The following is a 26775-nucleotide window of genomic DNA, read 5'->3' as shown; positions in this document are numbered from 1 at the left end:
GCCCCGCCCCCGAGGCACATGTGCTGTCACTCAGCCCAGGCCCCGCCCTGGCCCACCCTCCGTTCGTGCTCTCGTGCTCTCAGCCCGGGCCCCGCCCCCGAGGCACACGTGCTGTCACTCCGCCCAGGCCCCGCCCTGGCGCCCCCTCCGTGCTCTCGTGCTCTCAGACCGGGCGCCGCCCCCGGGGCACACGTGCTGTCACTCAGACCGGGCCCCGCTCTTGACCCTCCTCCCATTCCCCCGCGCATTGCTGTCGCTCAACCGCAGGCCCCGCCCCCGCCGTGCCCCCGTGCTGACTTCCGCCCCGGCCCCCCCCCCCCCCCCCTGCTGCCCCCCCCCCGGCCCCCCCCCCCCCCCCGCCCGCGCACTTGTGCTGTCACTCAGCCCGGGTTGTGTTGGAGCAGGAGGCCGCCCGCCGGACACTCGGCCTCTACTCCGCCGGCCCATGGACATCGCGCTCCTCCTCGCCCTCGGGCTGCTGGCCCAGGTAAGGCGTCTGGCCGCGCGGGGTCCCTTGCCCCCTGCCCTGTCGGACGGTGTCACAGTGAAACGCGCCCGGGGCCACTGGCCCTGGCCACCTTTGGGGGACCCATGAGCTGAGGAGTCATGGGTGGGTGCCCGGTGGGCAGCTCTGTTCAGGGCGCTCTGTGGCCCAAGGAGCTGTAGAGGCAGGGTAACCGCCTCCGCCAGGACCGGTCGGGCAGCCAAGCTGGGTGGCCGCCGGGAGACCACCAGGCCGGCCCTTAACCGGAGGTCGCCCAGCAACCCTGTGGGGCTTGTGGTGAGCGCCAGGGCGAGGGGGCGCAGCAGGAGCACCCCCAGCTGGAGGAGCCTGCAGACCAGAATCTCTAAGGACACCCCTGCTGAGTTGCCAGATGACCCTGCTTGGTCTTGGGTGGAGTCCGAGACACCCCCACCCTGTGCCCGGCGGGCAGGGTCAGCTCTGGAACCCACTGTCCCTTGGGAGTGCTCTGGAGCCAGGCCCCCGGGCACATAAAGCCTGCCCCCCCCACACTCCTGGCCCGCCCCCAGTTCCCTGGTCCCTCTGCCGTGGGAGCAGGGTGGGTGGAAGGAAGCCCTTCTCCCCACCAAGGACCCCCCCCCCCGAGGTGGCCCTTTGGGCTGGGCAGGCACTCAGCTGGGCCTGGGAGTGGAGCCCGTGGCCTGCCTTCTGAGTCAGGGTCACAGGCCAGGGGCCAGGGCCGGGCAGTGGTGGGGCCCTGTGCATACCCCAGGACCGTAGTTCTCCTCCACATGACAGGTAGTGAGCCCCGGGGCTTAGCCCGTTCACGCCCACAGGGGACTGCTGCTCCAGGGCCGGACGCTGGGGAGGAGCACCCGCTCTGGGGGCTTCTGGAGTCCCCCTGACTCCACAGAGCTCTGGCTGGAAGCTGATCAGGTGCCCACCAGCTGGAGCCCCCAGCAACTGGTCCCTCGGGGCACCCAGCTCCGGGCACCTCCACCCCTGCCCTGCAGCCTCCCCTGTCCCCTCCACAGTAGCCCCGCCCGGGCCTGGGCTGCCCAAGTTCAGGGGGCTGCCCACAACCTGCTTTCCTCCAGCCCTCTGCTGGGAGGCCACACCGCACCGGGGGTCTTCTGGCTGCCGCCCTGCAGGGCCCTATGCACCCCCGCACTGGGGTCCATTCCAGAAGGCGGCACACCTCTCATGCCCCCTCCCCACCTGCTGCAGGAACAGCAGTCCACCCCACCTTGCGAATGGACCCAGTATATCGGACATGCTGGAGAGTAGCTCCTGTGGGTTTGGGGTGTCGACCTTTCACCAGGCCCCAGGAGAACTCTGCTGCAGGGGAGGGAAGTAGTCCCCTCCCGGATTCCTCTCCCCGCCCGGGGCTATTGCAGAATGACCCCCCCCACACACACACACACACACACTTTAGGGATTTGGGCTTGGCCACTCAAGTTTTGCACTCAGTGTGGCTCAGATGAGTGCCAGTGTGAGGGGAGCTTTTCCTAGCCCCCTGAACTAGGACTGGGTCAGGACCCTGCCCACCCCTCCCCCACCCAGCTCTCCTGTCCGGCCACATGGCAGCTGATGGCTGCTCCTCGGTACCCCTCCTCCACCTCCGTGAGCCCCCACCACAGGCCAGCCTGGGCTTGGCAGAACTGTCTCAGGGGGGCCCTGGGTGGGGCCCTGGGGACAGGACTCTGCATTGATTGATATGTTGCTTACCGGTAGGTTTGGACAAGGCATGGCTCTCCCCTTCCTGTGTCCCCTGAAGTCTCAGCCAGCAAGCTTAGAGTGTGTACTTTCAGAACTGGTCTCTGTCGGCTCCCTCCGCTGGCCCACACTGTCCCCATCGCTGGGCAACCCCTGGGCCCCCACCCCACCTGAGAGTGGTAGAGGGATGGGGGGGCGTGGATGATTCAGGGCAAACCCATGCCCTGTTGGGAGGGGGTCTAAGCGGGTGTCTGGTGAGACACGTGGCTTCTGAAAGGATGATGAGGCCATAGCTGCGCTCCTGGGGACTTGGCAAAGTGTGAAGAGCCACCAGGGCAACGTGGCCACGTCCTCAGTATGGGGAGGGGTCATCATCCCCACGGTAGGGTAGTGTGACAGTAACGGGGGCAGCGGAGGGAAGCCAGCTCCTGGGCCACTGTCCTCTCCCAGGTGGGCAGGGCAGCCGGGGATCACGGTGGTGTGGCCCGCAGTGGGGAAGCAGGCTGGGCAAACAGCTGCTCCTCTCCACTTGCCCCGCTGCTATGCCCCTCACCCCTCCTTTGAAGCAGCAGCTGCAGGGGAATGCAGGGGGGGACATGCAGGGGTGCCTGTGGGCCAGGGCAACAGCTGGGTCCATTCCTGGCATGCCTAATGCCTGCCAGGCCATCCAGGAACGGGGTGGTCCGGATTCCAGCCTGGGGGGAAGGGGCTCGGGCCTGGGAAGCTTGTGGGGAGTGCAGCCCCCACCCACACTCCAGCAGGCTGCAGGCCTCCCACCTGGTCCCTAGAACATGAGAAACCCAGGGCAGGGAGCGGCGTTGGAGGGGCCTGCGCACTCGCAAGTGTGGGATTAACCCCAGAACCTCTTCCTCAAGCCCCTTTCTGCAGCTGCATTATGTAAGTTTTGCCCAGCTACACTGGGCAGGGTAAGAGAAAATGTTCCCTTCCCTGGATTCAATCACATCATGCGGTGGGCAGGGCTCCGAGAAGCTGGGCCACAGAAGCAATGTCCACCCAAGCGCAGGCCTGCTGCCTGCCGTCTGAATCTTGGCAGTGGTTTTAGGGAGCCCCAGGGGCCCCTAAAGGCCAGCAGTGCCAGGAGATAAAGCAGGCTCTCCTCACTTGACACCCAGCCTCCCCAGTCAGCAGCTTCTCCACCCAGGGCGACCACCCAGGGCGGCCACCCAGGGCAGGTGAGCACCCGGCTTTCCTCCCAGGCTCCTGGGAGACTGGGCCGTGCCTTCTCATTCCTTGCTCTGGACACACCAGGGGCTGGTGGAGAGAAGCAGAGAACTCTGGGCCGTGCCCAGGTGGAACAGGTTCCCACAGGGGGCAGTGGGGAGCTTTAGGGCTCAGAAGCCCTTGGGATTGGGTGTCGGGGCTGGGGGCCGGCGCAGTGAGGGGACGATGGCCCGTGTCTCTAGAGCTTGCAGACTGTGCTCTCAGGTTCTTGGTTAAGGGGAAGGCCAAGGACGAGCATGGGGGTGTCATTGGGCATCATTTGGGGGAAGTGGGTCCATGAGGCCCATTGGCTCTGGCCTGACATGGGAAGCAGCAAGGCTGGATGGCGTAGGTGAGCCCATTCCACTCCATGGTGTTTTCCGTGGTGGCCGTCCTCTGTCCATGTGCTGGGGATCTGTGTGAGCTGGCTTTGTCCGTGTGGCTTTGTCCTGGCACCAGATGTCCCATGATCCCCCAGGTGGCTCCCAGGCCTTCCCCCAGCTGGCCACGTCGTCTGGGAAGGGGGTGGTAGGAGGACAAAGACTAGCTGAGCAATGCCCCGGATAGCCGGAAGTGGGCTGTGGCCCAGCCCAGCCACCCCACCCACCGCAGCCTCTGATCTGGGCAGGGGGCCCCTGCCAAGGCTCTGTGGCTTCTGCTGACCTCCTGGACTTGGGCCGTGGACAGACTGGGGCCCGTGGACTCCCACTGGCCCCACAGCACACTGGTGGACATCAGGGAGCATCAGCCAAGGTGGCTGACAGGGACTGGTGGGGGCAGCCGGAGGCTCTGTGTGGGCTGGACAGGGCAGAGCGTGTCCCCTCCTGTTCCTCCAGGAGCCTGAGGTCAAGGACTGTGTGTGGAATGCGCCCCCCCCCCCCCCCCCCCCCCCCAGTGCTCTGGATCCAGCTCCAATCTCCTCCACACTGAGGCTGGGCTGCTTCCAGAGCAGGCTTCTGTGAGTGGTAGAGGCTCAGACTCCGGTTCCCTGGGCCCCCAGCTCTGGTGCTCTCTGGCTGTGTGGGCTTGAGCAAATGGCTCAGCCTCTCTGAGCCCCGCGCTGGGGAACCGTGACGTGAGACAGTCACCACCCTTTCCTAGGGGTTGTGAGGGCTGAGAGAGGGCCAGGGCAGGGGGACAGGAAGTGAGAGAGGAGGAGGACCGGGGAGGATGCCGAGCGCCATGCTGGCCTCGGGGTGCTCAGGAAGCAGATGCTGTCCCCACTAGCGTGATGACAAAGGCCAGCAGGTCTCCACTTGGCGGGAACAGCATGCTGACCTGGAAGTGGTTTGTGCTCCGTGGTTTTGGCGAGAAAGCCCCCACTGTCCCAGGCAGGCTTGGGACCAACGCTGCCATCTGTCAGGCTGCAGGTGGCTTGGGGGCCCGGCCAGGAGCTCGGTCCTTTCTATAAACCGTGTTCCCAGCTACCTGGATTCCAGGCCCCTGGGGTTTCAGATGAGGAGGCAGGAGGATTCCAGAACTGAGGAGGCGGCCTGGGGCCACAAGGAGAGATGAGCGGTCGCTTGAATGTTACTGCTGTTTTGTCTACAAAGTGTGTCCAAATGTGTTACGTGCTAGCCCCGGGCACAGAGACAAAGCCTGGCTGGGTGCGGGGGAGGCCGGGGACGAGCGTGGAGGCAGCCGACATCTCCTTCCTGCCCCTGTCCTGTCCCACCCCATCCCATGCTCGCCCCTCTGTGCACTGCGTGGCCCAAGGCAGCAGCTGGGGGGTGAGCTCAAGGGGTTGAGGAGGGACGGGGCTGCCAGGAAGCAGGGCCCCCCTTTGGAGGCGCCCTGGGAGCCACCCCTGTCCACCTGAGCAGGAAGGAGCCCCCCTCCAGAAGGGCCCAAGGGCCTGGAGACCCTGTGTGGGGCCAGGGAGCTTCTAGGGCTATCCCTGGAGCACCAAGGGCTGGTGTCTGGGCGGGGGAGCCCCTCTGCATGCCCCCAGCCGGCCGGGGACAGGCAGGGCGCCCCTACACCTGCGGTGTTGTGGGGTGGGCGTGGCCAGCCTTGGAGGGCGTATTGCTCACAGCCAAACCCAGCTGCAGCCAAACCCAGCTGGGTCCCAGCCGGTGACCCGCCCCCTCCCCCAGGCCCCAGCCCGATCCGACAGCTCTTCTCCAAGCCCAGCCAGACTCTGCCTCTGGATACCCAGGTGCCCAGCCAGCCACAGAGCCCGAGCCCACGCTGCTGGGGAGCCTGCGGCAGAGACCCCATAGCTAAACCAGGGCCATCCCAGGAAATTCAGGATGTGTTTGAGGGCTGTGGCCAGCTCTGCCCTTAACTCATGGGATGGGTGCCTTTTCTGGCCTCCAACTCCATCTGAGCTATGAGGTGGGACTATCTGTGGTCACCATGGGGAGCTGACACTGGGTCTCGAGAGACTTTCGGCATCACGGATGCCCCCCTCCTACCATGCTTCTTCATGGCCCCAGTTCTGAGCCCAAAGCCTGGCCCAGGGAAGGGCCTGGGGTGTGCCTGCATGCCCCCACCCCACCCCTGGGGTGCCACATGCCCCCCATCCTCCCTCGGCAGCCCTACAGGCCCCAGGCCCCTCAGTTTCCCGGAGAGGGAGGGAGGAATGATCCCCGGGTTCCAGCAACCAGAGTACTGGTGTGACCTTGGTCCATGGTTCTGGGGCACCCGCATGGGGGCGGCCCCTGGTGTTGCTGTCCTGTCTCTGCCCCACGGGCCCTGCGCACCCACCAGCGGCTGGGTCCGTCTGCACCGGGAATTCAGAGCAGTTTCCAATCCCTACCGACGTCCTGGAAATCGGGGCCTGTCTTCCTTCCCACGGAGCAGCCGGGAGATGCCATGTGGGGGCTGCCCCTCCAGACCCCTGAAGAGCCTGCACAAAGGCCCGCCTCCTGGAAGCATTGGAGTCTTCAGACAGGAGCATGGGCCTGGTCAGCCTGGACCAACCCTTGAGAACTGAAGCCCCGAGGAGGCCTGGTGGGGCTGCTTGTCGCCTCCACGGCCCCACCCCTGACAGATCCAGCCTTGGGGAAGGGGAGGGATGCCCCCAGCACCCGCCTCTCTTGCCTGCCCCACCCCATTAGCCACACTCTGCTCACACAAAACGCCCCTGGGAGCCCCCCTTCCCCAACTCTTGTTCCCGGTGGCTGCCTTAGCCCCCACTCTGCCTCCCTCTGCCCTGAGCACCCCGTGCTCCCCAAACCCTGGCAGCCTCCATTTCTCCCAGCCACTCTGCAAGCATTCAGGCCTGGGTCCTGGTCCCAGGAACCCCCAGGCGAGGACAGGAGCCAGATGCAGGGCGGTGGGGCTCTCCCGGGGCCGTGAGCTCAGGACTCTGGTGGTTGGGTCTCTGGGGCCCGGCTCGCATGCTGTGTGATTGACAGCTGTCTCTGTCTTTGTTGTAGAGCTTGGGCCTGTCCTTGGGGGTCTCTGCGCAGAAGAGGCCCAGTATCCTATTCCCCTGGCAGCGGGCAGCCGTGCCAGGCCGCGTGCGAAGAGCCTGGGTCATCCCCCCCATTAGTGTATCCGAGAACCACAAGCGCCTCCCGTACCCCCTGGTGCAGGTGAGGGGGCCAAGGGCGGTCCGGGGCAGAGCAGGGGCTGGGCTGTCCCCGGTGGGTCCCTGAAGGTGTGTGGTTGAGGACAGGTACGCCTTTGGGGCTGTGGGCTGGGGGAGGGGTCAGGCTGTGAAGGGGAGGGACCCTGGCTTTGGGGGCATCTCCCCCAGCCTGTGTTCTGCCCTCACAGATCAAGTCGGACAAGCAGCCCCTGGGCAGTGTCATCTACAGCATCCAAGGTCCTGGTGTGGACGAGGAGCCCCAGGGCGTGTTCTCCATCGACAAGTTCACGGGGAAGGTGTTCCTGAATGCCATGCTGGACCGGGAGAAGACAGACCGCTTCAGGGTGGGGCCCGCTGTAGGGGGGGCTGGCAAGAAGCTGGGGGCCTCCTCCCACCAGGCTCCTGGTCCCAGTGTTGGGGCATTAGGCCACATATCCTTCATTGGGAGATAGGCACAAGGATTTGGGCCTAAGTCCAAAGAAGGTGTTGAGAATTATATTCCCATTTAACAGACGAGCATGCACAAACTGAGGCCCCAGGGAGGTGGGGCTTGGTCCTGCTCAGGGAGGCTGTCAGCCTCCCAGAAAAGCACCACTGGACCCTGGTGTAGTCTTCACCCCTACACCAGCTCTGCCCCCAGCCTGGCTACGTCTGGTGGGAATGGGGTGTTGCAAAGAATCCCACGGTATGGCAATTCCCAATGGCAGCAGTCCCTTGATTCCAGGGACAGGACCCACCCCTTGGAGGAGAGGTTTGAGACTGAGGCTGGTGGGGAGGGAGATTAGGAGCCAGGCTGGTACTGGCAAGAGGCTGCAGAGGGGAGCGTGGACACCCCTGAGCTCCCCTACAGAGTAGTCTGCCCTCCCCAGCCTGGCCTCTCCAAAATGCTGGAATATGTCCAGGGGGGAGGAGGCTTCTGGCTTGGGATTTCCTGTGCTCGGACTTTAACAAGCTCTTGGTTGGTTCCCTTATACAGAGTTACCAGAGCCCGTGATTTCACCTCGAAATGATACCACACCCACTCCCTGAAAGTGTGGGAAATGGTTTAATTTTAAGTGTTCAGGTATTTAGTAAGCTTCAAGAGGAGCCTAAACCAATTAGCAGAAGGGAAGTGGGAGGGCTAGTGAGAGTGTACCTTCAGTCTCACACAAAGCACAGCTGTGAGCTTCCCAGCAGCCAAGGCCATAGGGGAAGCTGTGGGCCAGCAGGCTGGTCTTCTGGGAGGTTGCTTCGGCCATGCACACATCCTACCCTGTGCCGTTTGTCCCCTATTGAAGCTGGTGTTCCCAGCAGGACACCGAGTCTGCACTCGCTGTCCCTTTGCACGGCCTGGTGGGAACCACCCAAATCTGGGGAGCACAGCACCAGCCCTTCCTCTCTGCTTGGCTAGCTAAGGGCCTTTGCTCTGGACCTGGGAGGAGCCACCCTAGAGGAGCCCACGGACCTGGAGATCGTGGTCGTGGATCAGAATGACAACCGGCCCGTCTTCCGGCAGGAGGCGTTCACGGGCCGAGTGCTGGAGGGTGCGGTCCCAGGTGAGGGGGAGCTCGGGGGGCTTCCGCGGAGGGGCTCCGAGTCGGTCTGAAGGCCCAGGGTTCCCTTCGGCAACACTTTCTGTGGTCCTTCGAACAGTCAGAAAATAAGCAGACTCTCCAAGAGTAGGGACTTTCCACAAGTCAGCTCGAGTCACTTCCCATTTCAATATAAACTTCAAACCCCGACGTCTCCCCAAAGGCGACGAGAGGACTCGCGGATGGCGAGCTCTGGGGGCCGCTGCAGCTCTGCACAGAGGTAAAATCCACACAGCATACGAGGAGCCTCTCCGTGGATTTGGCACGGGCACCGGGCCCTAACCAGCTCCTCGGGCCGGTTTCAGAGCTCTTTCGTCCCCCCCAGGAAACCCACCCCCATTAGCAGTCACCCTGCTCCTTGCTTCTCAGTCCTACATCTTGATCGCAAACCTTCTGTCCTTCATGAGTCTTTACGGGATGGCCTTGCTTCCTCACCTGTCCCAGGCAGGACGGACCTCATTCTAAACAGCAACTCCCTTCTTCCTTCCCGCTCTGCTCCCAGGGGTTTGGGGCAAAGCTCGGGCAAGCCGTGCACCTCAGGCGGGGAGTGTGGGCTCAGGGGACGTGGGCTCCTGCTTGGCCACTCGTGGTTCTTTTATTTCATCTCAGTTTTTGTGTTTCAAGACTTAAAATAATTTTTTTCCTTCTATTTTTTAAAAAAGATTCATTTATTTGAGAGATAGTGTGTCTTCTCCCTCTCCCACTCCCCCTGCTTGTGTTCCCTCTCTCGCTGTGTCTGTCAAATGAATAAAATCTTAAAAAAAAAAAAAAAAAGAAAGTGTGCGAGCACAGGGCGGAGGAGTAGAGGGAGGGGGAGGGACAGTCCTAAGACGACTCCACGCTGAGTTCATGTGGGCTGGATCCCAGGACCCTGAGATCACGACCTGAGCCGAAACCAGGAGTCAGACGCTTAACCGACTGAGCCACCCAGGTGCCCCTACTTTTTATTTTGACATAATTTGAGACTTGCAAAAAAGCTGCAAAGAATTGCAACAGAGATGTGATGTTTATCATGTTTGCTTTAAACTTTTTTTTTTTTCTTTTTTTCTTTTTTTCCTTCCTTCCTGCCTCCTTCCTTTCTGGCCTGCTGGCCGCAGACCGGATCCCCTCAAAGAATTCACCCTCATAACTTTGACACAGTGTAACTCTCAGAATCAGGAAGTTAATGTCGACACACACTAACAGTTTCAGCCCCGGAATGCCTTTATAGCAGAGAACCTCCTCTCAGGTCCCACCTCTCTTCTGAATCCCCCATGTGTTGGGGAGTATTGTCCACCTTCTCCAGGAGAGGCTCCCACACCCTGACCCGTTCTTTCCCAGCTCTGTCGGGTAACGGCCCCAACACCTGCTCAGCCGTAGATCTGGTTCTCTTGGCTGTTTGATCATTGAGGACGGATTCTGTGTGTGAAAGCACAGGAGAGAGGGAGGGAAACGGTAAACATCTGGGAATGCAGGATGGCTCTGCCTGGGGAGGCGGCTGGCAAGCCGGTGCAGATGGTCTTCTCTGCAGCGGGGCTGGCCCTGGCCTCTGTTGCCGCCTTAGTTCAGCCTCCTGGGGCTCCTCTTGGTATTGATACTGTACGTCAGCTTCAGCAAGCCCTGCGTGGTCCATGCACAGAGGACTCTTTCCCTGCTCCTGTCCCCCTCCCAGGGTGACCGCTGTTGCATGGTACCTGGGCAAGGCTCTATCGGAGCAGGGGGTCTCGGTTGTAGGTGGTCCCTGTGCACCTGAGCCTTTGGAGTGGAGCTTTATCGGGGTTCTCTTCCTCCAGCTCAGGGCAGCATCCTCCCCTCCTCCTTCAGCCCCCACCATTGCCCAGAGCATCACTGGGTGTCTAGTTCTCCTTGCCCCAAACTTAGGCAGACCTTCCCTGAGCCACAGGCGCCCTCCCAGGCTTCCTCCTGCCCCCGTGTTTCTTGTGAGCCCTCCAGGGCCGGTGGAGAAGAGCTGACCATGGGCACAGACCCCCTTGTGTGGGGGCTCCCACGACTTTGAGCTGTCACGGTCGTCCACACTCAGCCTTGGCCAGTCTGATCCACTTCCTCTGCCTGCCTGCCCTGCTCCACCAAAGGTCCACCCTGTCCTCAGGCTGGGCACATCCTGGATGCCAGTTTATCATTTTACCTTGTGCCCACGCCAATCAGACGAACTCAAGTACGATCTCGTGCGTCACCCGCGCGTTCCCGTCGTTAGCTGGGGGTGCATTCCCTGCCCACCGTTCTCTTCTGTCTGCAGTAGTACTCGCTTAGCTGTTAGGTTTTTAGGACACTGACATTTTTTTCTCAACAAAATTTTGTTGTGCTGAAATAAGTACAAATGCTACCATCCTACCCATTTTTAAGGGGCAGTCCAGTGGTATTAGATTCATTCATAATGTTGTTTGGTGTCCCCACCACTCGTCCCTGTAACTCTCCTTCTTCCCACATAGAAACTCTGCCTCCCCTTCCCCAGGTCCTGGCTCCCGCCATCTACTCTCCACCCCTATCGATGTGTCTACTCTACGGACCTCCTGTCAGTGGACTCGTGCAGCCTTTGTCCTTCTGTGACTGGCTGGTTTCGCTGACCACGAGTGTCCCCAGGTCCAGCCCGTAGCACGCGTCAGATTTCCCTCCTCCTTAAAGCTGAATGATACTCCATTACCTGGATGGACCACATTTCCCTTATCCATTCGCTTGTACATGGACACTTGGGCTGCTTTCACGTTTTAGCTCTTGTGAATAATGTTGTTACAAACATGAGTGTACAAACAGGTCTTCAGGCTCCTGCTTTCAGAAGTGGAATTGCTGGGTCATAGGGTAGCTCTGTGAGTGATGCCATGCTGTTTCCCCCACAAGCAGTGCACAGGGTCCCAGTCTCTCTGCATCCTTGCCGATGTTTATTTTCTGGGTTTTTTTGTAGTAGCCATCCTAACAGGCGTGAGGTGGTGTCTCACTCTTGTTTTGGTTTGCATGTTGCTGATGATGAGTGATGTGTGGAGCATCTTTTCAAATGCGTATTGGACATCTGTGTGTTTTATTTGGAGGAATGTCTCTTCAGGTCCTTTGCCCAGCTTTGGATTGTGCTGTGTTTTTGTTGTTAAGTTTTTTTTTTTTTTTTTAAGATTTTATTTATTTATTTGACAGAGACACAGCGAGAGAGGGAACACAAGCAGGGGGAGTGGGAGAGGGAGAAGCAGGCTTCCCGCGGAGCAGGGAGCCCGATGTGGGGCTCGATCCCAGGACCCTGAGACCATGACCTGAGCCGAAGGCAGACGCTTAATGACTGAGCCACCCAGGCGCCCCTTGGTGTTGAGTTTTATGGGCTCTCTGTACCCCTGCGTATTCCTTGATCCATAGATATATCTATATGATTTCCACATATTTTCTCCCATTCTGTGGATTACCTTTTTTACCTGGTTGGGAGTTTCTTTGATGCACAGTGTTTGAAAATGTTCACGAGTCCAGTTTGTCTAGTTTTTGGTCCTGGTGCCTTTGGCATCCTATCCGGAAACCATTACCGAATCCAGTGTTGTGAAATGTTTGCCCTGTTTTCTTCTAAGAGTTTTATAGTTTTAGGTCTTACGTTTAGGTCTTTGATCTACTTTGAGTTAATTTGTGTATATGGTGTGAGGTAAGGGTCCAGCTTCATTCTTCTGCAGGGAGATGTCCAGCTTTTCCAGCACGATTTGTTGAAAAAGACTGTTCTTCTCCCCATTGAATGGTCTTGGCACCCTGGCCAAAAATTACTTGACCACACGTGTGTGGGGTTATTCCTGCATTCCATTCCACTGGTCTATCTCGTGGCCATACCACACTGTTTTGATCACTGTACCTTTGGAGTAGTTTTGAAATCAAAAAGTATGAGTCTTCCAGTTTTGTTCTTTCTCAAGATTGTTTTAGTTATTTGGGTTTCCTTGAGATTCTGTATAATTTTAGAATGGTTTTTCTACTTATGCAAAGAAATTGTCCTTGGGATCTTGATAGAGATTGCATTGCATCTGTAGATCGCTTTGGGCAGTACTGACATTTAATGATAATAAGTCTCCCAGGGCGCCTGGATGGCTCAGTCAGTTAAGCATCCGACTCTTGATTTCAGTTCAGGTTGTGAGATCGAGCCCCACCTTGGGCTCCAAGCTGGGCGTGGAGTCTGCTTGAGACTCTCCCTCTGCCCCTACCCCCCCCAAAAAGAATATATATATATAAATATATAAATATATTATATATAATAAATATATATTCCATATATATCATATAAAAACTTATATATATGTATGTATTTAAAGTCTCCTAATCCATGAACGTGGGATGTGGTTCCGTTTACTTGTGTCTTTCATTTCTCTCCGTGGTGTTTTGTAGTTTTCAGTGTACAGGTCCTAACACTGACATTCTAAAGCACTTACGCAGTTATTTTGGAGACTGTGGGTCTGAGTGGGAGTTTGTGTGGTTGGATTCGGGATTTGCACTGTGGTGATGCCGCGTTCTCCTTGGTGCCTCCTGTCGGGAGGCACACATGTCCCATTCCTGAAGACATGGCTTCGATCTGCCTCGTTAAGGGAGTGTCTGCCAGGCTTCTCCACTGTGATTTTTATATTTTTCCCTTTGTAATTAATGGGTATCTTTTGGAAGATACCCTGAGACTGTGCAGGTACCCTGTTACCCCTTACCCAGCAGAGTTGGCATCTGCTGAGGGTCTTGTTCCCACGGCTGGGAGGTGCTGGTTCCCTCCTCCGGTGTCTCTTCTCCCTTCGTCAGTGGGCTTTCTGCTCTATGAGGGCACTTCTCCCCTCTGTGCAGATGTGCTTGCGTATGTTACTGTTTTGTTTTGTTTTTCATATTTCTCTGGACTCTCAGAGTCTGATTCATTCAGTGGGTTATGATTCATTTACAGCCATTACTTTGATGCCCAAATTGTCCCATGTTTGGCCGACAGGAGGCTCATCAGACTGGCTTCTTGTTGGGCCCTTCCAGCAGGCAGAGCTGGGAGCTCTGCTCCTCTGTAGACAGATGTGTCCACGTGTGTGTTGTGTGTGCGCATGTGTGCATGTTGCATGTGCCACTCACACCGGTACATACGTGTTTCTCACCTTCGTTAGTCGTGAGTTCCCACTGGCCCTCTCTCTCCCCGGGGCTGGCCCCAGGGTCTCCAGCTGGCTCTCCCCATGTGACCCCGGGCTCTCGGCCCCTCCTGGGCTGTCTCCACGTCTGGGAACACGGGTGTCAGCTCTTGATTAAACATGTATATCAGACGCCCTGCTTCCTCCTCCAAACAGCACAAGACAAAAGGTTCAAGTTTGTGCAGGCCAGATGGGGGGCTGGACCTGGCATGGTGGGCCATAGGCGAGTGTCGAGACACATCCTGGGGGTCGGGTTGGCACCTGTGTGCATTGTCCCTGCTCATCCCTGTCCTTACTAGGCACCTACGTGACCAGGGCCGAGGCCACAGATGCTGATGACCCAGAAACCGACAACGCAGCCCTGAGGTACTCCATCCTGGAGCAGGGCAGCCCCCAGCTCTTCAGCATTGATGAGCACACGGGGGACATACGCACCGTGCAAGTGGGTCTGGACCGTGAGGTGAGATGACCTCAGACGCTGGGGGGCAGCCAGGGGCCCTTCTGACCCATCTTTGCCCACCTTGTTGTCCCTCTGAGCCTGATGGGGGCAGCTCACTTCCAGTTGGGCCCCCTGCCCCAGCCTTGCCTGCCCCAGATGCTCCCCCTGCCACAGGAGCAGGGAGCCCCCCACTTGCTGCAGACCCTCGCAGTGGCTTGGGGCTCACCCTCAGCTGGGACACCTCTGCCTCGTGGCTGGTTGTGGGGTTAGGTCCAGGGAGGCCTGGAAGTCCGTCCGTGCAGTCTGTCCGTGCAGCGCCTGGCCCTGACAAGTCCTCAGTGTGTTTTCCTCTGCCCGGTTGCCTGCAAAGGCTTCAGGCTTCCTGGCCTCGGGTAGAGCCACGCGAGTGGCTCCACAGGGACCAGTCGTGCTCTGGAGTAATGGCCACTCTGTGTAGTCTTCCTCTGTGGGGACCCCTGCTGCCCCTCGCTGCCGGGCTTCTGTCCAGCTTTGACACCTCCGGGAAGCCCTCCTTGGTTTCCCCATGACCACCTGCACAGCTCTGTCTGGTCCCTTGCAGCCTTGGGTGGTCTTCATTGGTCTGTCTCTCTCTCTGCCTCCGGACATGGCTCCCCAGGACAGGGACCAGCTCACTGGTGCCCTTCAGCATCCAGCACTCAGTAGGTGCTCAGTGAATCATGTCCAACTTGGTAACTGACCTCTTGCCCCCTCATAGGCTGGGGCAGAGTGTGGGCTTGGCAGTGGTGTGGTCAGACCCAGAGAGCCAGGTAGCACGTTTGGTCCCAGAGCTTGGGTCCAGGGCAGGGCGCTTGGGGCCACTTGGGGCTCCGGATGCCCCCAGGGCTCTCCTGTGAGGGTTCCTTGCCCCACCCCCCAGGCCCCCGACTACGTGTTCCTGTGCCCCCAGGTGGTCGCCGTGTACAACCTGACCCTGCAGGCTGCCGATATGTCTGGAGACGGCCTCACCGCCACGGCCTCCGCCATCATCACCCTGGAGGACATCAATGACAATGCACCCGGGTTCACCGGGGACGAGGTGCTGCCGCCGTCCACGCCCCTGCTGGCCCCTGCTGCGGACTGCCCTTCCCTCCTCTGGCTCCTGGCAGGGACACAGGACTTTGTGGAGGGATGGGAGGTTGGGTGCTTTGGAGAAGGAGCCGTGCGTGGGTAAGGCAGAAACCCAAGCTAGAGTAGCTGCTGTGAGCACGTAAGCATGGTCGGAGGAGCTGGAGAGAGGCCCTGGGGAGAAGCAGCCCTTGGGCAGCAGGAAGGAACCTTCCCTACAGCCTTGCTGTGTGGGAGGGGGCAGCCAGCCCTGCCCTCGGGAGAAGGCAGCCCACAGGGTGCCTGGCCCACAGCTGGACCCACAGAGTGGGGCTCGTGGGGACCCCTGGGGGGCTGGGTGGGCCACAGAGTTGGCTGGGAGGGAACGAGGGAGGGCATCCCCGCACAGGACCATCTCCCTGCCCCCTGGCAGTAACGAGGGCTGGGCTCCCACAGTTCTTCATGGAGGTCGCAGAGGCTGTCAGCGGAGTGGATGTGGGGCGGCTCGAGGTGGAGGACAGGGACCTGCCAGGCTCCCCCAACTGGGCGGCCAGGTTCACCATCCTGGAGGGCGACCCCAATGGACAGTTCGCTATCCGCACAGACCCCAAGACCAACGAGGGCGTGCTGTCCGTGGTGAAGGTGAGTGGGGTGCATGGCTCTCCTAGCTGGGGTCCGGCTGCTGGCCCCGAGCGCAGGGGGCCCTGTCTGGGGCATCCTCCGGAGAGAGCAGAATGCTGGGGGAGCCGGGAACGCTGGGGCTCTAGGCTCAGGCCACACTGGCCCCAGGGCACCAGGACCGGAAGGAGGGGCGCCCCCACTGCCCGTGGGCTGTCTATGGAGCTTGGCCTCTTCAGGCGTGTGGTGATGTGTATGAACACGTCTGCCGGATGGGAGACCAGAGACCCAGAAGCCGCGGGAGCTACGGGGACGCCACACATAGAGGTGCAGGTCCACTTAGATACGAAACAGGAAGGGCTTTATTGCAAGAAGCAGGTTTGCAGGGCCGGCCAGCAGGCTGGAAACGCCTTTCTCCTCAGGAAGATCTCCATTTGCTCTTGATGACTTTGAGCTACTGAGGAGGCCCACTCAGGTCATCCAAGATCATCTTCATTTAAAGTCAGCTGATGGTAGAGGTTAATCTAACCCCAGCTACCAAACCCCTTCTCCACAATCCCCTGATGAGTGTTGCCCGAGCCACCGGGGAGCACCACCTGACCAGAGACACGGAAGGTTGATGGCACAACACCTAACACGTTCCTTTTGAGTGATGAGTCTTTATCGTTTTTACATCATTCTTTGCGCCTTTTGGTCCTGAATCATTTTTATTTTCCAGGGCTGAAAAGGGAAAGGGACTGTGAGGAGAGACGGCGGGGCAGCAGGACCCCTGTGGGGGCCTCGCAGTGCCCCGTAGCTGCCTCTGGGGGGCCCAGGGTCGTGAGTGACTTCCAGTTCTGCTCCCCCTCTCCAGCCCCTGGACTACGAGCGTTGTGAGCAGTACGACCTCACAGTGGAAGTGCAGAACGAGGCTCCCCTGCAGGCGGCTGCCCCCAGGGCTGAGCGGGGCCAGGCCAGGGTCCGCGTGCAGGTGCAGGATGTCAATGAGGCGCCCGTGTTCCAGGAGAACCCACTGCGGACCAGCCTGCCCGAGGGGGCGCTCCCAGGAACCCCCGTGGCCTCCTTCGCTGCCCAAGACCCTGACACCCAGCAGCTGCAGAGGCTCAGGTGGGGGCCGCAGGGGTAAGGCAGAGGGAGCTAAGGGCCCCGTTTGTCCATTTCCCAGCCAGGGCCAGGAGCATGGCTGAGGGTTCCCATCAGTGCTCTGATCAGAGGGTGGAGGGCTCGTCTGTGCATCCCTGAGGGTCCATGGGGTCTCACACCCTGTGCATGTGTGCATGCTGCTGTGAATTTGTCCCATAAGGCAGGGCTGGGACCTGCCCAGTCTGTTCTGGCCAGCTGAGTGCCCAGCCCTGTCCCTTCTGGTGAGCTGATGCTCCCATGGGCTCAGCTGTTCAGAGTTTGGATTTCATCCCCAGCACGGCCCTGTGTATCTGTGCGTGTCTCCATGGTTCCCATGCATTGAACTTTGCTGTGGTACTCAGTGGCCATGGGGCCCTGGCCCCGGGCCTCAGTTTCCTCATCTGTTCCCATTCCTCAACTGGGACAGTAAACACCAACTCACGGCAGTTGGAGGACTAGCTTCAGAGGTGCATGTGTGTGCATATGGTGTGTATGCGTGTGGGGAATGGACACGTGTGTGTGTATACATGTGGGATCTATGTGCGTGTATGCATGTGGGGGTGTATTACATGTGTGCGTGTGTGTTGAAGTGTGACCACACTCCTGGGGGTCCTGTGTAAGCTCAGGGCCACTCTGTCCCCTCCTCGGCCAATAGCTACTCCAAGGACTACGACCCAGAGGACTGGCTGCAAGTGGACAGAGCCACGGGTTGGGTCCAGACCCAGCGAGTGCTCAGCCCAGCATCACCTTTCCTCAAGGACGGCTGGTACAGGGCCATTATCCTGGCTTTCGACAATGGTGAGGGCTGACCTGTGCCTGGTCTCCTGGGCTCCCTGATCCGGGCTCGGCATCCCTGTCACTGCCCAGGGGCTCAGAGCTGTGCGCTCCATGGAGCAGACTTCTAGGGTGGGCGCTCTGCTCTAGCAGAGCAAGGAGCCCACCAGGCCTCTTCTGCCTGCAGCCTCCCCACCTCGTACGGCCACTGGGACCCTGTCCATTGAGATCCTGGAGGTCAATGACCACGCCCCTGAGCTGTCCCCACCATCTGGTAGTGTGTGCAGCAGGCCAGATCAGGGCTCTGGCCTTCTCCTGGGGGCCACGGATGAGGACCTGCCCCCCCACGGGGCCCCCTTCCACTTTCAGCTGAGTCCCCGGGTCCCAGAGCTGACCCAGAACTGGAGCATTAGCCAGATTAATGGTGAGCTCCCCCAACCACAATCCCTAGGGCCCAGACCTGAGATGAGGGGGTGGGGTGGGGGGGCATTCAACACCGCAGTCCTCTGGTTCCCACTGCCGTGCATCCTCAGGCGGGGCAGGGCTTTCACTCGCAGGGGGCAGATGGGGAAACGGAGGCCCGGGGTCTCAGGATCCCTGCCCAGCAGCAGAGGGCGCGGAGGGGCCCTGGAAGGATAGGGTGGGGGTGGGGTGGGGACTCCTTTGGCCCGGAGACCCCTGCTGACCTTGGGCGCCCTCCGCAGTGAGCCACGCGCGCTTGCGTCTGCGCCACCAGGTCCAGGAGGGTCTGCACCGCCTCAGCCTGCTCCTCCGAGACTCAGGGCAGCCGCCCCAGCAGCGCGAGCAGCCCCTGAACGTGACGGTGTGCCGCTGCGGCCAGGACGGTGCCTGCCTGCCAGGGGCCGCTGCCCGGCGCGCGGGGGGCGCGGGCGTCAGCCTGGGCGCCCTGGTCATCGTGCTGGCCAGCGTCATCCTGCTCCTCTGTGAGTCCCACGTGCTGACACCTGCTGCCCGCAGGCCCCGCCCCCAGCCGGCCCGCCCCACGCCCGACGTCCCGTCCAGCCTTGTCTTGAGGGCCAGGCACCCACCGCCTCCTGTCTGCTCTCCCTCCTTCCCACTCAGTGCTTGCCCTGCCGGTGGCCCTCGTCACGCGGTCCCGGCAGCAGTCCGGGGACAAGGGACTTCTGCACGGGCTGCACGACGACCTCCGGGACAACATCCTCAACTACGATGAGCAGGGGGGCGGAGAGGAGGACCAGGTGAGGGAGGGCGTTGGGGGATGTGGTGGGTTAGAAATGTTAAGTGGTGGGGAGGGTCCCTGAGGAGCCGAGGCTGTGGGCCCCCACCCAGCATCCCCCCAACCCTCCCCCCTCCCCCTGTCCAGGTGGAGGGGCGGGGCCCCAGCTGGCCAGCAGGTCCTCATAGGTCCTCGCCCCCAGGCACGTCCCGCACAAGGTGGCTGGGAGGGAAACCCCACCCTGTGATTGATCGGGGCTGAATTCCGCCTACTTCGTCCCCAGGATGCCTATGACATCAACCAGCTGCGCCACCCAACAGAGCTGGCAGCCCTGCGCGCCCCCCTGGGACGGCCGCCACTGCGCCGAGATGCCCCGTTCAGCCGAGTGCGCCCCCAGCCACCCCGCATGCTGCCCACCAGCCCTGCCGATATCGCTGACTTCATCAATGACGTAGGTGCCCCTGGAGGACCACAGCCACAGAAGTCCTGTGGGAAAAGGAAGCTGACCAGCCCCTGGGGGATACTGGTGGGCGTGGTTGAGCTTGGGTGGGTTGGGGCTTGCTCTGGAGCACTTTCCATTGGGCACCGACAGAGAAAAGTGGGTGTGCTCCCGGGGCTGGGAGTGCAGCTGTCCCCGGAATCCAGGCACCCCGGTAGTTTATGTGGACACAGCATCAGTGGGTTCCTGCAGGAGATGCCCAGAACACGGGAACCCAGTTGGGGGGCTGGGGGAGAACACAAGGGCACCTCCCACTACTCTACCAGGTGCCGCCTGCTGGCACAGGAAGTGCCCCTGGTCAGAGAAACACCCCGACAGATGCCTGGGCACAAACAAGCCCAGGTGCAGGTCACAGCTAGGAGGGTGTGTGACCCCGTGGGTGACAGGGCAGAGATGGAGGTGACAGAACCATTTGCAAAATTTTTAAAAGGGAGAAAGCAGGTGGTCTCCCAGGTGGGATGTCAGGGAGTCTCAAGTATCCCAGCCCTAAGGAAGAAGAGCCACCCAGAGGGAAATGTCTCTTCACATCCTGGGCAGGGGCTCCTAGCTCTTGTGTGCTTGGGGCTGTGCCCCTCAGGCCTCCTCTGCCCATCTGCCGCCCCCCCCCCCCAGTGTCTATGCCTCGGGCTAGCTTGCCCTGTGCTGCAGCCTGGGTGGTGGAGGGCACCCGGGGTTGGAGTGTGCAGGGGTCCTGAGCTCCCGGGGCCTCTCCGCAGGGCTTGGAGGTGGCAGACAGTGACCCCAGCGTCCCGCCCTACGACACAGCTCTCATCTATGACTACGAGGGGGATGGTTCTGTGGCAGGAACCCTGAGCTCCATCCTGTCCAGCCTGGGGGACGAGGACCAAGACTACAGCTGCCTCCGGGACTGGGGCCCCCGCTTCGCCCGGCTGGCTGACCTGTACGGACCCCCGTGAGGGCCAGGGCAGCGGGTTTTCTGATCAGACCCCAGACGCGGAGGGCAGACGTCCTTCCCAGGACAGGCAGCCTGACCTCAAGGGCCTGGTGCGCAGCTGTGAGGGCCGGCTGACCTCTGCAGAGGCGGCCAGAGGGTACCGGGCTCCGTCCCTGAGGCCCTTGTGCAGCCTGCTTCTCCTGGGGAGACCCGAGTCCAGGGGGCCCGCAGCCTGGAGCGCCGGATCGCATCGGAAAGGAGAACCAGACAACCCGGCTCTCAGTCGCCCCCCACTTACGCGGACCTCATCTGTGTGAAAGGAAGTAGCCCTCCCTCCCTCCCCAGAATTAAAAACGTGCTCTTCTCTCCATGGCGGGCGCGCAATGACCTGCAGAGCCCAGTTCCACCCGCTCCTGTCTGCGGCACTGGGCTGCCCCCCAGCCCCCCGCTGTCCCCCGGGGCGTGGGCATGGTGGGAGGGGCTGTAGGCGGTAGTGAGCTACACGGAGCCGGTGGGCCCCGGGGGTGCGGCCTGCGCGAAGCAGCAGTGAGGACACCAAGTTCCATGGATGTCTTTATCCTGGGGGGCGGGGGTGCGAGCAGCGGGGCCCCAGCGCGGGGGGGGGGACACGGCTCCGCCCGCAGCCCCGCCGCACCGGCCCGCGGCACCCGAGGGAGCTGCGGCCAGCCCTCCTGGCCCCGCTACTGCGGACGGGGGGTGGGCGGCAGCAGCGGCAGGTGGTCCGGGCGGAGGCGGCCCCCGCGGAGTGGGGACCGGCACAGGCGGTCGGCGTCCTGCAGGGACGCGGGCAGCCCGCGGCCCCGGCTCTCGGGCAGCAGCAGGACGCACAGCAGGGCCAGGATGGCGAAGGACGCGAAGACCACGTGGTGCAGGAAGAAGCCACGCCGGCCGTGCAGGTCGGCCAGGGGGGCGGCCGCCTGGCCCAGGAAGCCGGCCCCCAGCACGAGGCCCAGGCCGGCCCCCCTGCGGGAGAGGGCCTGCTGTTGGGGGGCACTGGGGGTACCGGGGAGACGGGAGGGGGCGGGGGCACAGCGTGGGGGCTCCGGGAAAACCAAACTCAAAAGTTTTTGTGGAAAAAGGTTCTCTTCCCCATCCTGGAACAAGTTTTGTTCTTTTCATTAGGGAAATGAGAAACCGGCTTTCCCCCTGGGAATCTGTCCTCTCTGGGGGCTGCCTCAACTCTGCCCACCCCCCACTCCCTTCTGTGAGCAGTGTCCCCCAAGCCCCCTGGGAAGGGCCGGTCTGAAGCCTGGGTAGGGAGGATGGGAGGGTGGGCGGGGCTGGGAAGGCTGGGGTGTGGCCTCACCTGCTCACGGTGGGCAATACCTCTGCTGCGAAGAGGCTGCTGAGAGCCGACACGGCCTGGGAGGCCAGGAGACCCAGGACAGAGAGGGACCACATGGTCCATTCTGGCAGGTCTGGGGACGGGGAGAAGGCTCGCATACTGCCCGTGGGGCCTGGCCTCCCAGCCTCTCACCACGACGCTCCACCCTGTGCCGGGCGGGGGTGTCGGGGGCTCCCGGCCGCCCCTACTTGAACCAGATCCTTTTATTGAGCCCCTTCCCGTAGGATCCTTCGGGTGTCAGTTTGGCTACACAGCGGGGACATGGATTGGGTAAAAGGCACAGCTTCATCCCAACACCTGTGCCTCTCGCTTGTGGGCCCAGGAGGGGGCTGATCCCAGTGCCCCACATCAGTCAGACCCTCAGCCAAACACAAGGACTCCACACTCACACTGGGTCCCGGCAAGAAGCAGTAGGGATGCCAGGCCCATGACCAGGGTGCCCAGCAAGAGGACTGGGCGTCGTCCCCAGCGGTCCCCCGTCAGCAGCAGGAACACAGTGGCTACGACCTCCAGGCCAGCGCCCAGGAAGTAGAGCTGGTAGAAGGCAGGCTCACTCGGGCTCAGGCTGCGGAGGAAGCTGGCTCTGATGCCCCCGCAGATCAGTCTGGGAGGGAGGGAGGCAGGGAGGGGGGAGCTATGGCCCAACCAGGACAGGGGACTCCAGCAACCAAAGACCCACCCTGGGAGGAAGGCTCAGCCCGCCCGCCCACGCCCTCCCCTCCTCACGAACTGAAGCCCAGGATGAGCCCATTTCTCCAGGCGACGCTGCTGTGCCGGAGCTCCAGGATGGAGTGGTACCGGGGCTGGGGGCTCCCTGCACCCAGCGTGTCCAGTTCTGTGGCTCCGGGGATATGAGGGGGCACAGATGAGGGGCTGACCCTTCTCCTCCCTTCCCTAGCACCCATATCTCCCTTCTCCTGGCTGGTGCATTACCCGTAGCGAGGGAGCTCTCCTCCTCTGAGCTGTCCTCGGGGTCCACGCCCCCAGCTTCCGCAAAGTGCCACAGGATCTTCCTGGCTCGGGCTGGCTGTCCCGTGGCCAGCAGCCAGCGGGGAGACTCAGGGAACAGGGAGGGGAACCTGCAAGGACAGGGTGAGGATGCCCCCGGGTCCTCTCTGTAGGGATGACCGAGGCCAATGCCCCCGCCCAGGACCCAGGGGGAGAGGACATGCCATGGCTTCCCGGGTCCCCGTCCCATTACCACATGCATGGAGGGAAGTGACACACGCAGCCTCAACCGCTGTTACTGAGCCATCTACCACCACACTTACCCCCAAAAGAGCAGCAAAAGCCCTGTGACCAGGGCGCTCAGCCCCTGCAGAAGGCGCCAGTCCTGCGCGAGCAGGGCCAGGCCGGGCAGCAGCAGGGTGCCCAGCACCGAGAAGAGGCCAGCTGCCACGGAGAACACCAGGCGGTGGGGGGGGTCGCACAGCTCCAGGCCTAAGCAGAAACAGCCTGAGACCAAGGCCTCTTGGGACAGCTGCTCTGTCCAGGGCTGTGGGGGACCAGTGACTAGCCTACCATGTCCGAGGCCACCCACTGCCTCCTCCAGCTCCCGGACCTTCCCACCAACAGCACAGCTCACAGAACAGAGTGCTCCTCCCGCCTTCACCAGAAGGGCCCTCAATGGGAGTGCCAGAGAGGCCTCCTGTGCCACCTGACTCGGCCCTGCAGCCGAGTGGGAGGCCTTGCCGGAGGGGGTGCTCCCCGCAAGCACCCCACGGTACTCACGAGCCACGTAGAGGGCCAGGGAAAAGCCTGCTAAGGCCCCCCCGTGAAGCAGCCTCAGAGCCAGCAGGGCAGGAAAGCTGGCCGCCAGGGCCTCACTGGCCCCCAGGCCCGTGGCCAGCACCAGGGAGGCCACAAACACAGCCCGACGTCCAAACCTGGGGGGGGGGGCAGGGGACACACGTGGCTGAGGGTCAGGACAACTTGGGGATCTAGCTAGACCCCGAAGGGCTTGAAGGTAGGGCTCCTGGGGCAGAAGGGAAAGGGCCAGCATCTCACCAGTCACAGCATGCACCCAGGAGGACACAGCCCAGCAGCCAGCCCAGGAGGTGGCCCATCTGCTCCAGAGGCACCTTCCAGCCGTCCTCACACACGAGGTTCCACTACGGGGGACACCAATCACCTGTGGGCTGGCCAGGTCCACCCTCCCCCGTGCTGGAGTTCCCAGAGTGTCAGGCTGCCAAGGGCCCTAGATGTCTCGCTCAAGGTCACACAGCATACTCTCCTGACTCTGGAAGTCTTCCGCTGGCATGTGAACAGTTCCTGGTCTGAGGCCCCACCCGGAGCCCCACGTCTGCTTTCTGGTTTTCTCTGGATAGGTAGTCCCACTCCCCTCTGGGCAGCCATTGCTGACCCACCACAGGTGACTTGATTGGCCTACCGCTGGGCCGAGGGCCGTGCCGGGCCGCGCCCTCACTTCCCCCCTGCCCTGCTCATTTGAAGAGTGACTCCGGGAACAGGCTGGAGGGCTGGGCTCACCCGCTTTTCCCGGACAAGGGCCCTTGACCTCAGTTTTGCCCTTCCCCACCTCTCCTTCCAGGCGTCCCGCCTCTCCTCAGACCTAACGTACTGTTTTGGGTCACACTACATCAGAGTTTTTAGTTTAAAAACCAAACGTTCACGAAAGCTGGGGGGGGGGGGCTGATTGATCAGTACCCCAGCAAAAGGGCAGGTGCGACGGGGAACAGAATGGGACGGAGGAGGAGAAGCCCAGCCAGTTTCAGGGCTCCAGGCAGGGATGTGGCAACCCTGTCCCAGTTTCCACACTGGGGCCAATCCACCCAGGGGCCAATCCACCCAAGGACAGAGTCAGGGCTGTGGGGCCCAGGCCACGAGGGAGGCAGAGCTGGGCAGGTCCTAGCCCGAGGGACGAAGGAGAGGACGAGGGGCCTGGGAGGTTCCAGCTGCCCCTTCCCCATCTCTTCCCACCCAGACCCCTGAGTTGCCCCCGCCCCCCCGCCAGCTTGTTTGCACGTCAGCGGGAAGGTTTGCTATCTCAGTGTGGCTACCTTGATTCAAAACCTCCTGTCTTGGGAACCCAATTTCGACACCTACACGGCCCAAAGCCACAGCTTACTCAAAACGTTGGTGGCTCTGAAGTGCCACGTACCGCGGACCACCTGGCGCTTATGTGCTCATACCTTCAGCTGAACTCCTCTTCCTCCAGGCTGCCCGCCCACACTGGCAGACCTCGGGCAGCGGGTTCTGCCATTACGCCTGGCCCCCGTCTACTCGGGCATCTGCTGCATCATCTGACCCCCAACTAAGAGCCCGGCATGACAGCCCCAGCAGACCAAGGGCAGAAGACAAGGGGGAAGGAGGAGGTGGGGACAGAGGAAAGGGGGAGCAGAGGACGGGGCACAGAGACTGGGGCGCGGGGGGCGGAAGAGCGGGAGACAGAGGGACAGAGAGGAGAGAGGAGGCGGGGTGGGGGGCTGGGCGGAAGGCGGAGCGCCGGGGGCCCAGCCCGTGCGACGCTCCTCCGCGGCTCGGGCGCGCACCTGGGTGACCGGGCTGCGCAGCAGGCCGGCGGCGGGCAGCGTGTAGTACCAGCCGCGCGTGCAGGGCCGGGTGCCGTTGGGGCGAGCGCGGGACGCTGACTCGGGGTAGCGCAGGAGCAGGCAGGGGCTCGGGGCGCGCGCGGGCCCCAGGCGCGGCACACTGGCGTCGAGCAGCGCGGAACCGCGCAGGGCGCGCAGCGCTGGGGGCAGCAGCGCGGGGTCCGGCCGGCAGTGGTGCGCCGGCAGCGCGGTCAGCAGCGGCTCCGAGCCCAGCGCCAGCCCCAGCGCCACGCACGGCAGCCACGAGGCGGCGGCCAGCAGACGCCGGGCCCGGCCGAAGCCTCCCGCCGCGCGCAGAACCCGCGTCTCCGCCTCCATCAGCGCCTCTGCGCTCGGCCGGGCGGGGCTGCGCGGGAGCGGAGCCACTGAAGGCGGGTCCCTGGGGCCTAGGGCGGCGGGGGCGTGGCCCGAGGGAGCGGGCTAGGTGAGGGTCACCGCGCCCTCGCCCCCGCCACGGGGGTTGCGGAGGCGTAGTTGTGGCACGTGGTCAGCTCGGCGTCCAGCGCAGCCAAGTGGAGGCGCGGAGCGATCATGGGGCGTGGCCGGCGGGGCGACCTCGTGCGGGGGCGTGGTCGTCGGGCGGGGTCGGCAGGAGGGGTTCTCGCGCGGGGGCGTGGTCGGAGGCGTGGCTGGCATGGTTGGCGCTCACACGGGGGCGTGGCCGGCGGGGCGTCCTCCGGCGGGGGCGTGGTTGGTGGGGGCGGGGCCGGGGGGCGTGCGGGGGCGTGGCCGGCGGGGCGTCCTCGAGCGGGGGCGTGGCCGGCGGGGCCGTCGAGGCGCTCAGGTACGCTCCGCCGGCTAGGGGCCGGGGTCGTGTCTGTCCCGGTGGCTCGGGTGTCGCGGCCGAGCGGAGTGTGCTGCTGGTAAGGCGAGGCCCCGCTGGGGATTGAACGTCATCGTAGGTTTGTGCGGCGCGGGCCTCCCAGTGGCGACGTCGCGCGTGCGGGCGGCGGGGTCTTCCTCCCCAGAACCGAGGTAAGTGGCTTGGCCTTCCGCGTCTGTGTGCGGCTCTGGGGACAGTTGTGTGTGTGGGGGGGGAAGCTGTAGATGACGTTTATAGGACTCCTGGGTCCCTTGGCCCGTTTCTTGGCTTTGCGAAGGGACCCTGGACCTGCGTTGCGTCTTACACGGGCAGCGTTCCGCGTGTCCGAGTGTTCCTGGCTTTAAAGATGTTCCCGGTGAGGTGAAGCTCGCCGTGTTCTGCTCACCGCGAGGGAGAAGTCCCCGTCCGCCCCTCAGGGGCGTCTGCAGAGCGGGGCCCTCGGGCCAGTACTTAGGCCCTCTTCGCGGCCGGGCAATCCGCCCTGCCCTGTGCAGGTGTGCGCCCCGGGGCAGGTGTGTGCGCGCCGGTGCGCCCCGGGGCAGGTGTGAGCGTCCAGTGCAGGTGTGCGCCCCGGGGCAGGTGTGTGCGCGCTGGTGCGCCCCGGGGCAGGTGTGAGCGTCCAGTGCAGGTGTGCGCCCCGGGGCAGGTGTGAGCGTCCAGTGCAGGTGTGCGCCCCGGGGCAGGTGTGTGCGCGCTGATGCGCCCCGGGGCAGGTGTGTGCGCGCCGGTGCGCCCCGGGGCAGGTGTGTGCGCGCCGGTGCGCCCCGGGGCAGGTGTGTGCGCGCTGATGCGCCCCGCCCGGGGC

General features: G+C 62.4%; 2 protein-coding genes across 2 annotated transcripts; one reads left to right on the top strand and one right to left on the bottom strand.

Moving 5' to 3' along the window:
• Positions 1–445: 445 nt before the first annotated feature.
• On the top strand, positions 446–20234 carry CDH15 (cadherin 15). The gene is made up of 14 exons (XM_032389959.1): positions 446–487; positions 6784–6942; positions 7127–7282; positions 8329–8473; positions 13902–14062; positions 14970–15098; positions 15563–15748; positions 16578–16831; positions 17502–17644; positions 17808–18044; positions 18325–18564; positions 18704–18840; positions 19102–19269; positions 20034–20234. The coding sequence occupies exons 1-14, from the start codon at positions 446–448 to the stop codon at positions 20232–20234; spliced, it is 2358 nt and encodes a 785-aa protein (XP_032245850.1).
• Positions 20235–20913: 679 nt separating this feature from the next.
• On the bottom strand, positions 20914–25465 carry SLC22A31 (solute carrier family 22 member 31). The gene is made up of 9 exons (XM_032389793.1): positions 25088–25465; positions 23586–23689; positions 23310–23464; positions 22850–23018; positions 22512–22657; positions 22305–22419; positions 21968–22182; positions 21540–21651; positions 20914–21196 (listed from the first exon to the last, which is right to left on the bottom strand). The coding sequence occupies exons 1-9, from the start codon at positions 25463–25465 to the stop codon at positions 20914–20916; spliced, it is 1677 nt and encodes a 558-aa protein (XP_032245684.1).
• Positions 25466–26775: the final 1310 nt, after the last annotated feature.

Source organism: Phoca vitulina, unplaced genomic scaffold (genome assembly GCF_004348235.1).
Source record: "Phoca vitulina isolate PV1807 unplaced genomic scaffold, GSC_HSeal_1.0 scaffold56, whole genome shotgun sequence".
NCBI lineage: Eukaryota > Metazoa > Chordata > Mammalia > Carnivora > Phocidae > Phoca > Phoca vitulina.
Note: the sequence above shows the minus strand (reverse complement) of the source record. Positions and strands in the feature narration are given on the sequence as shown.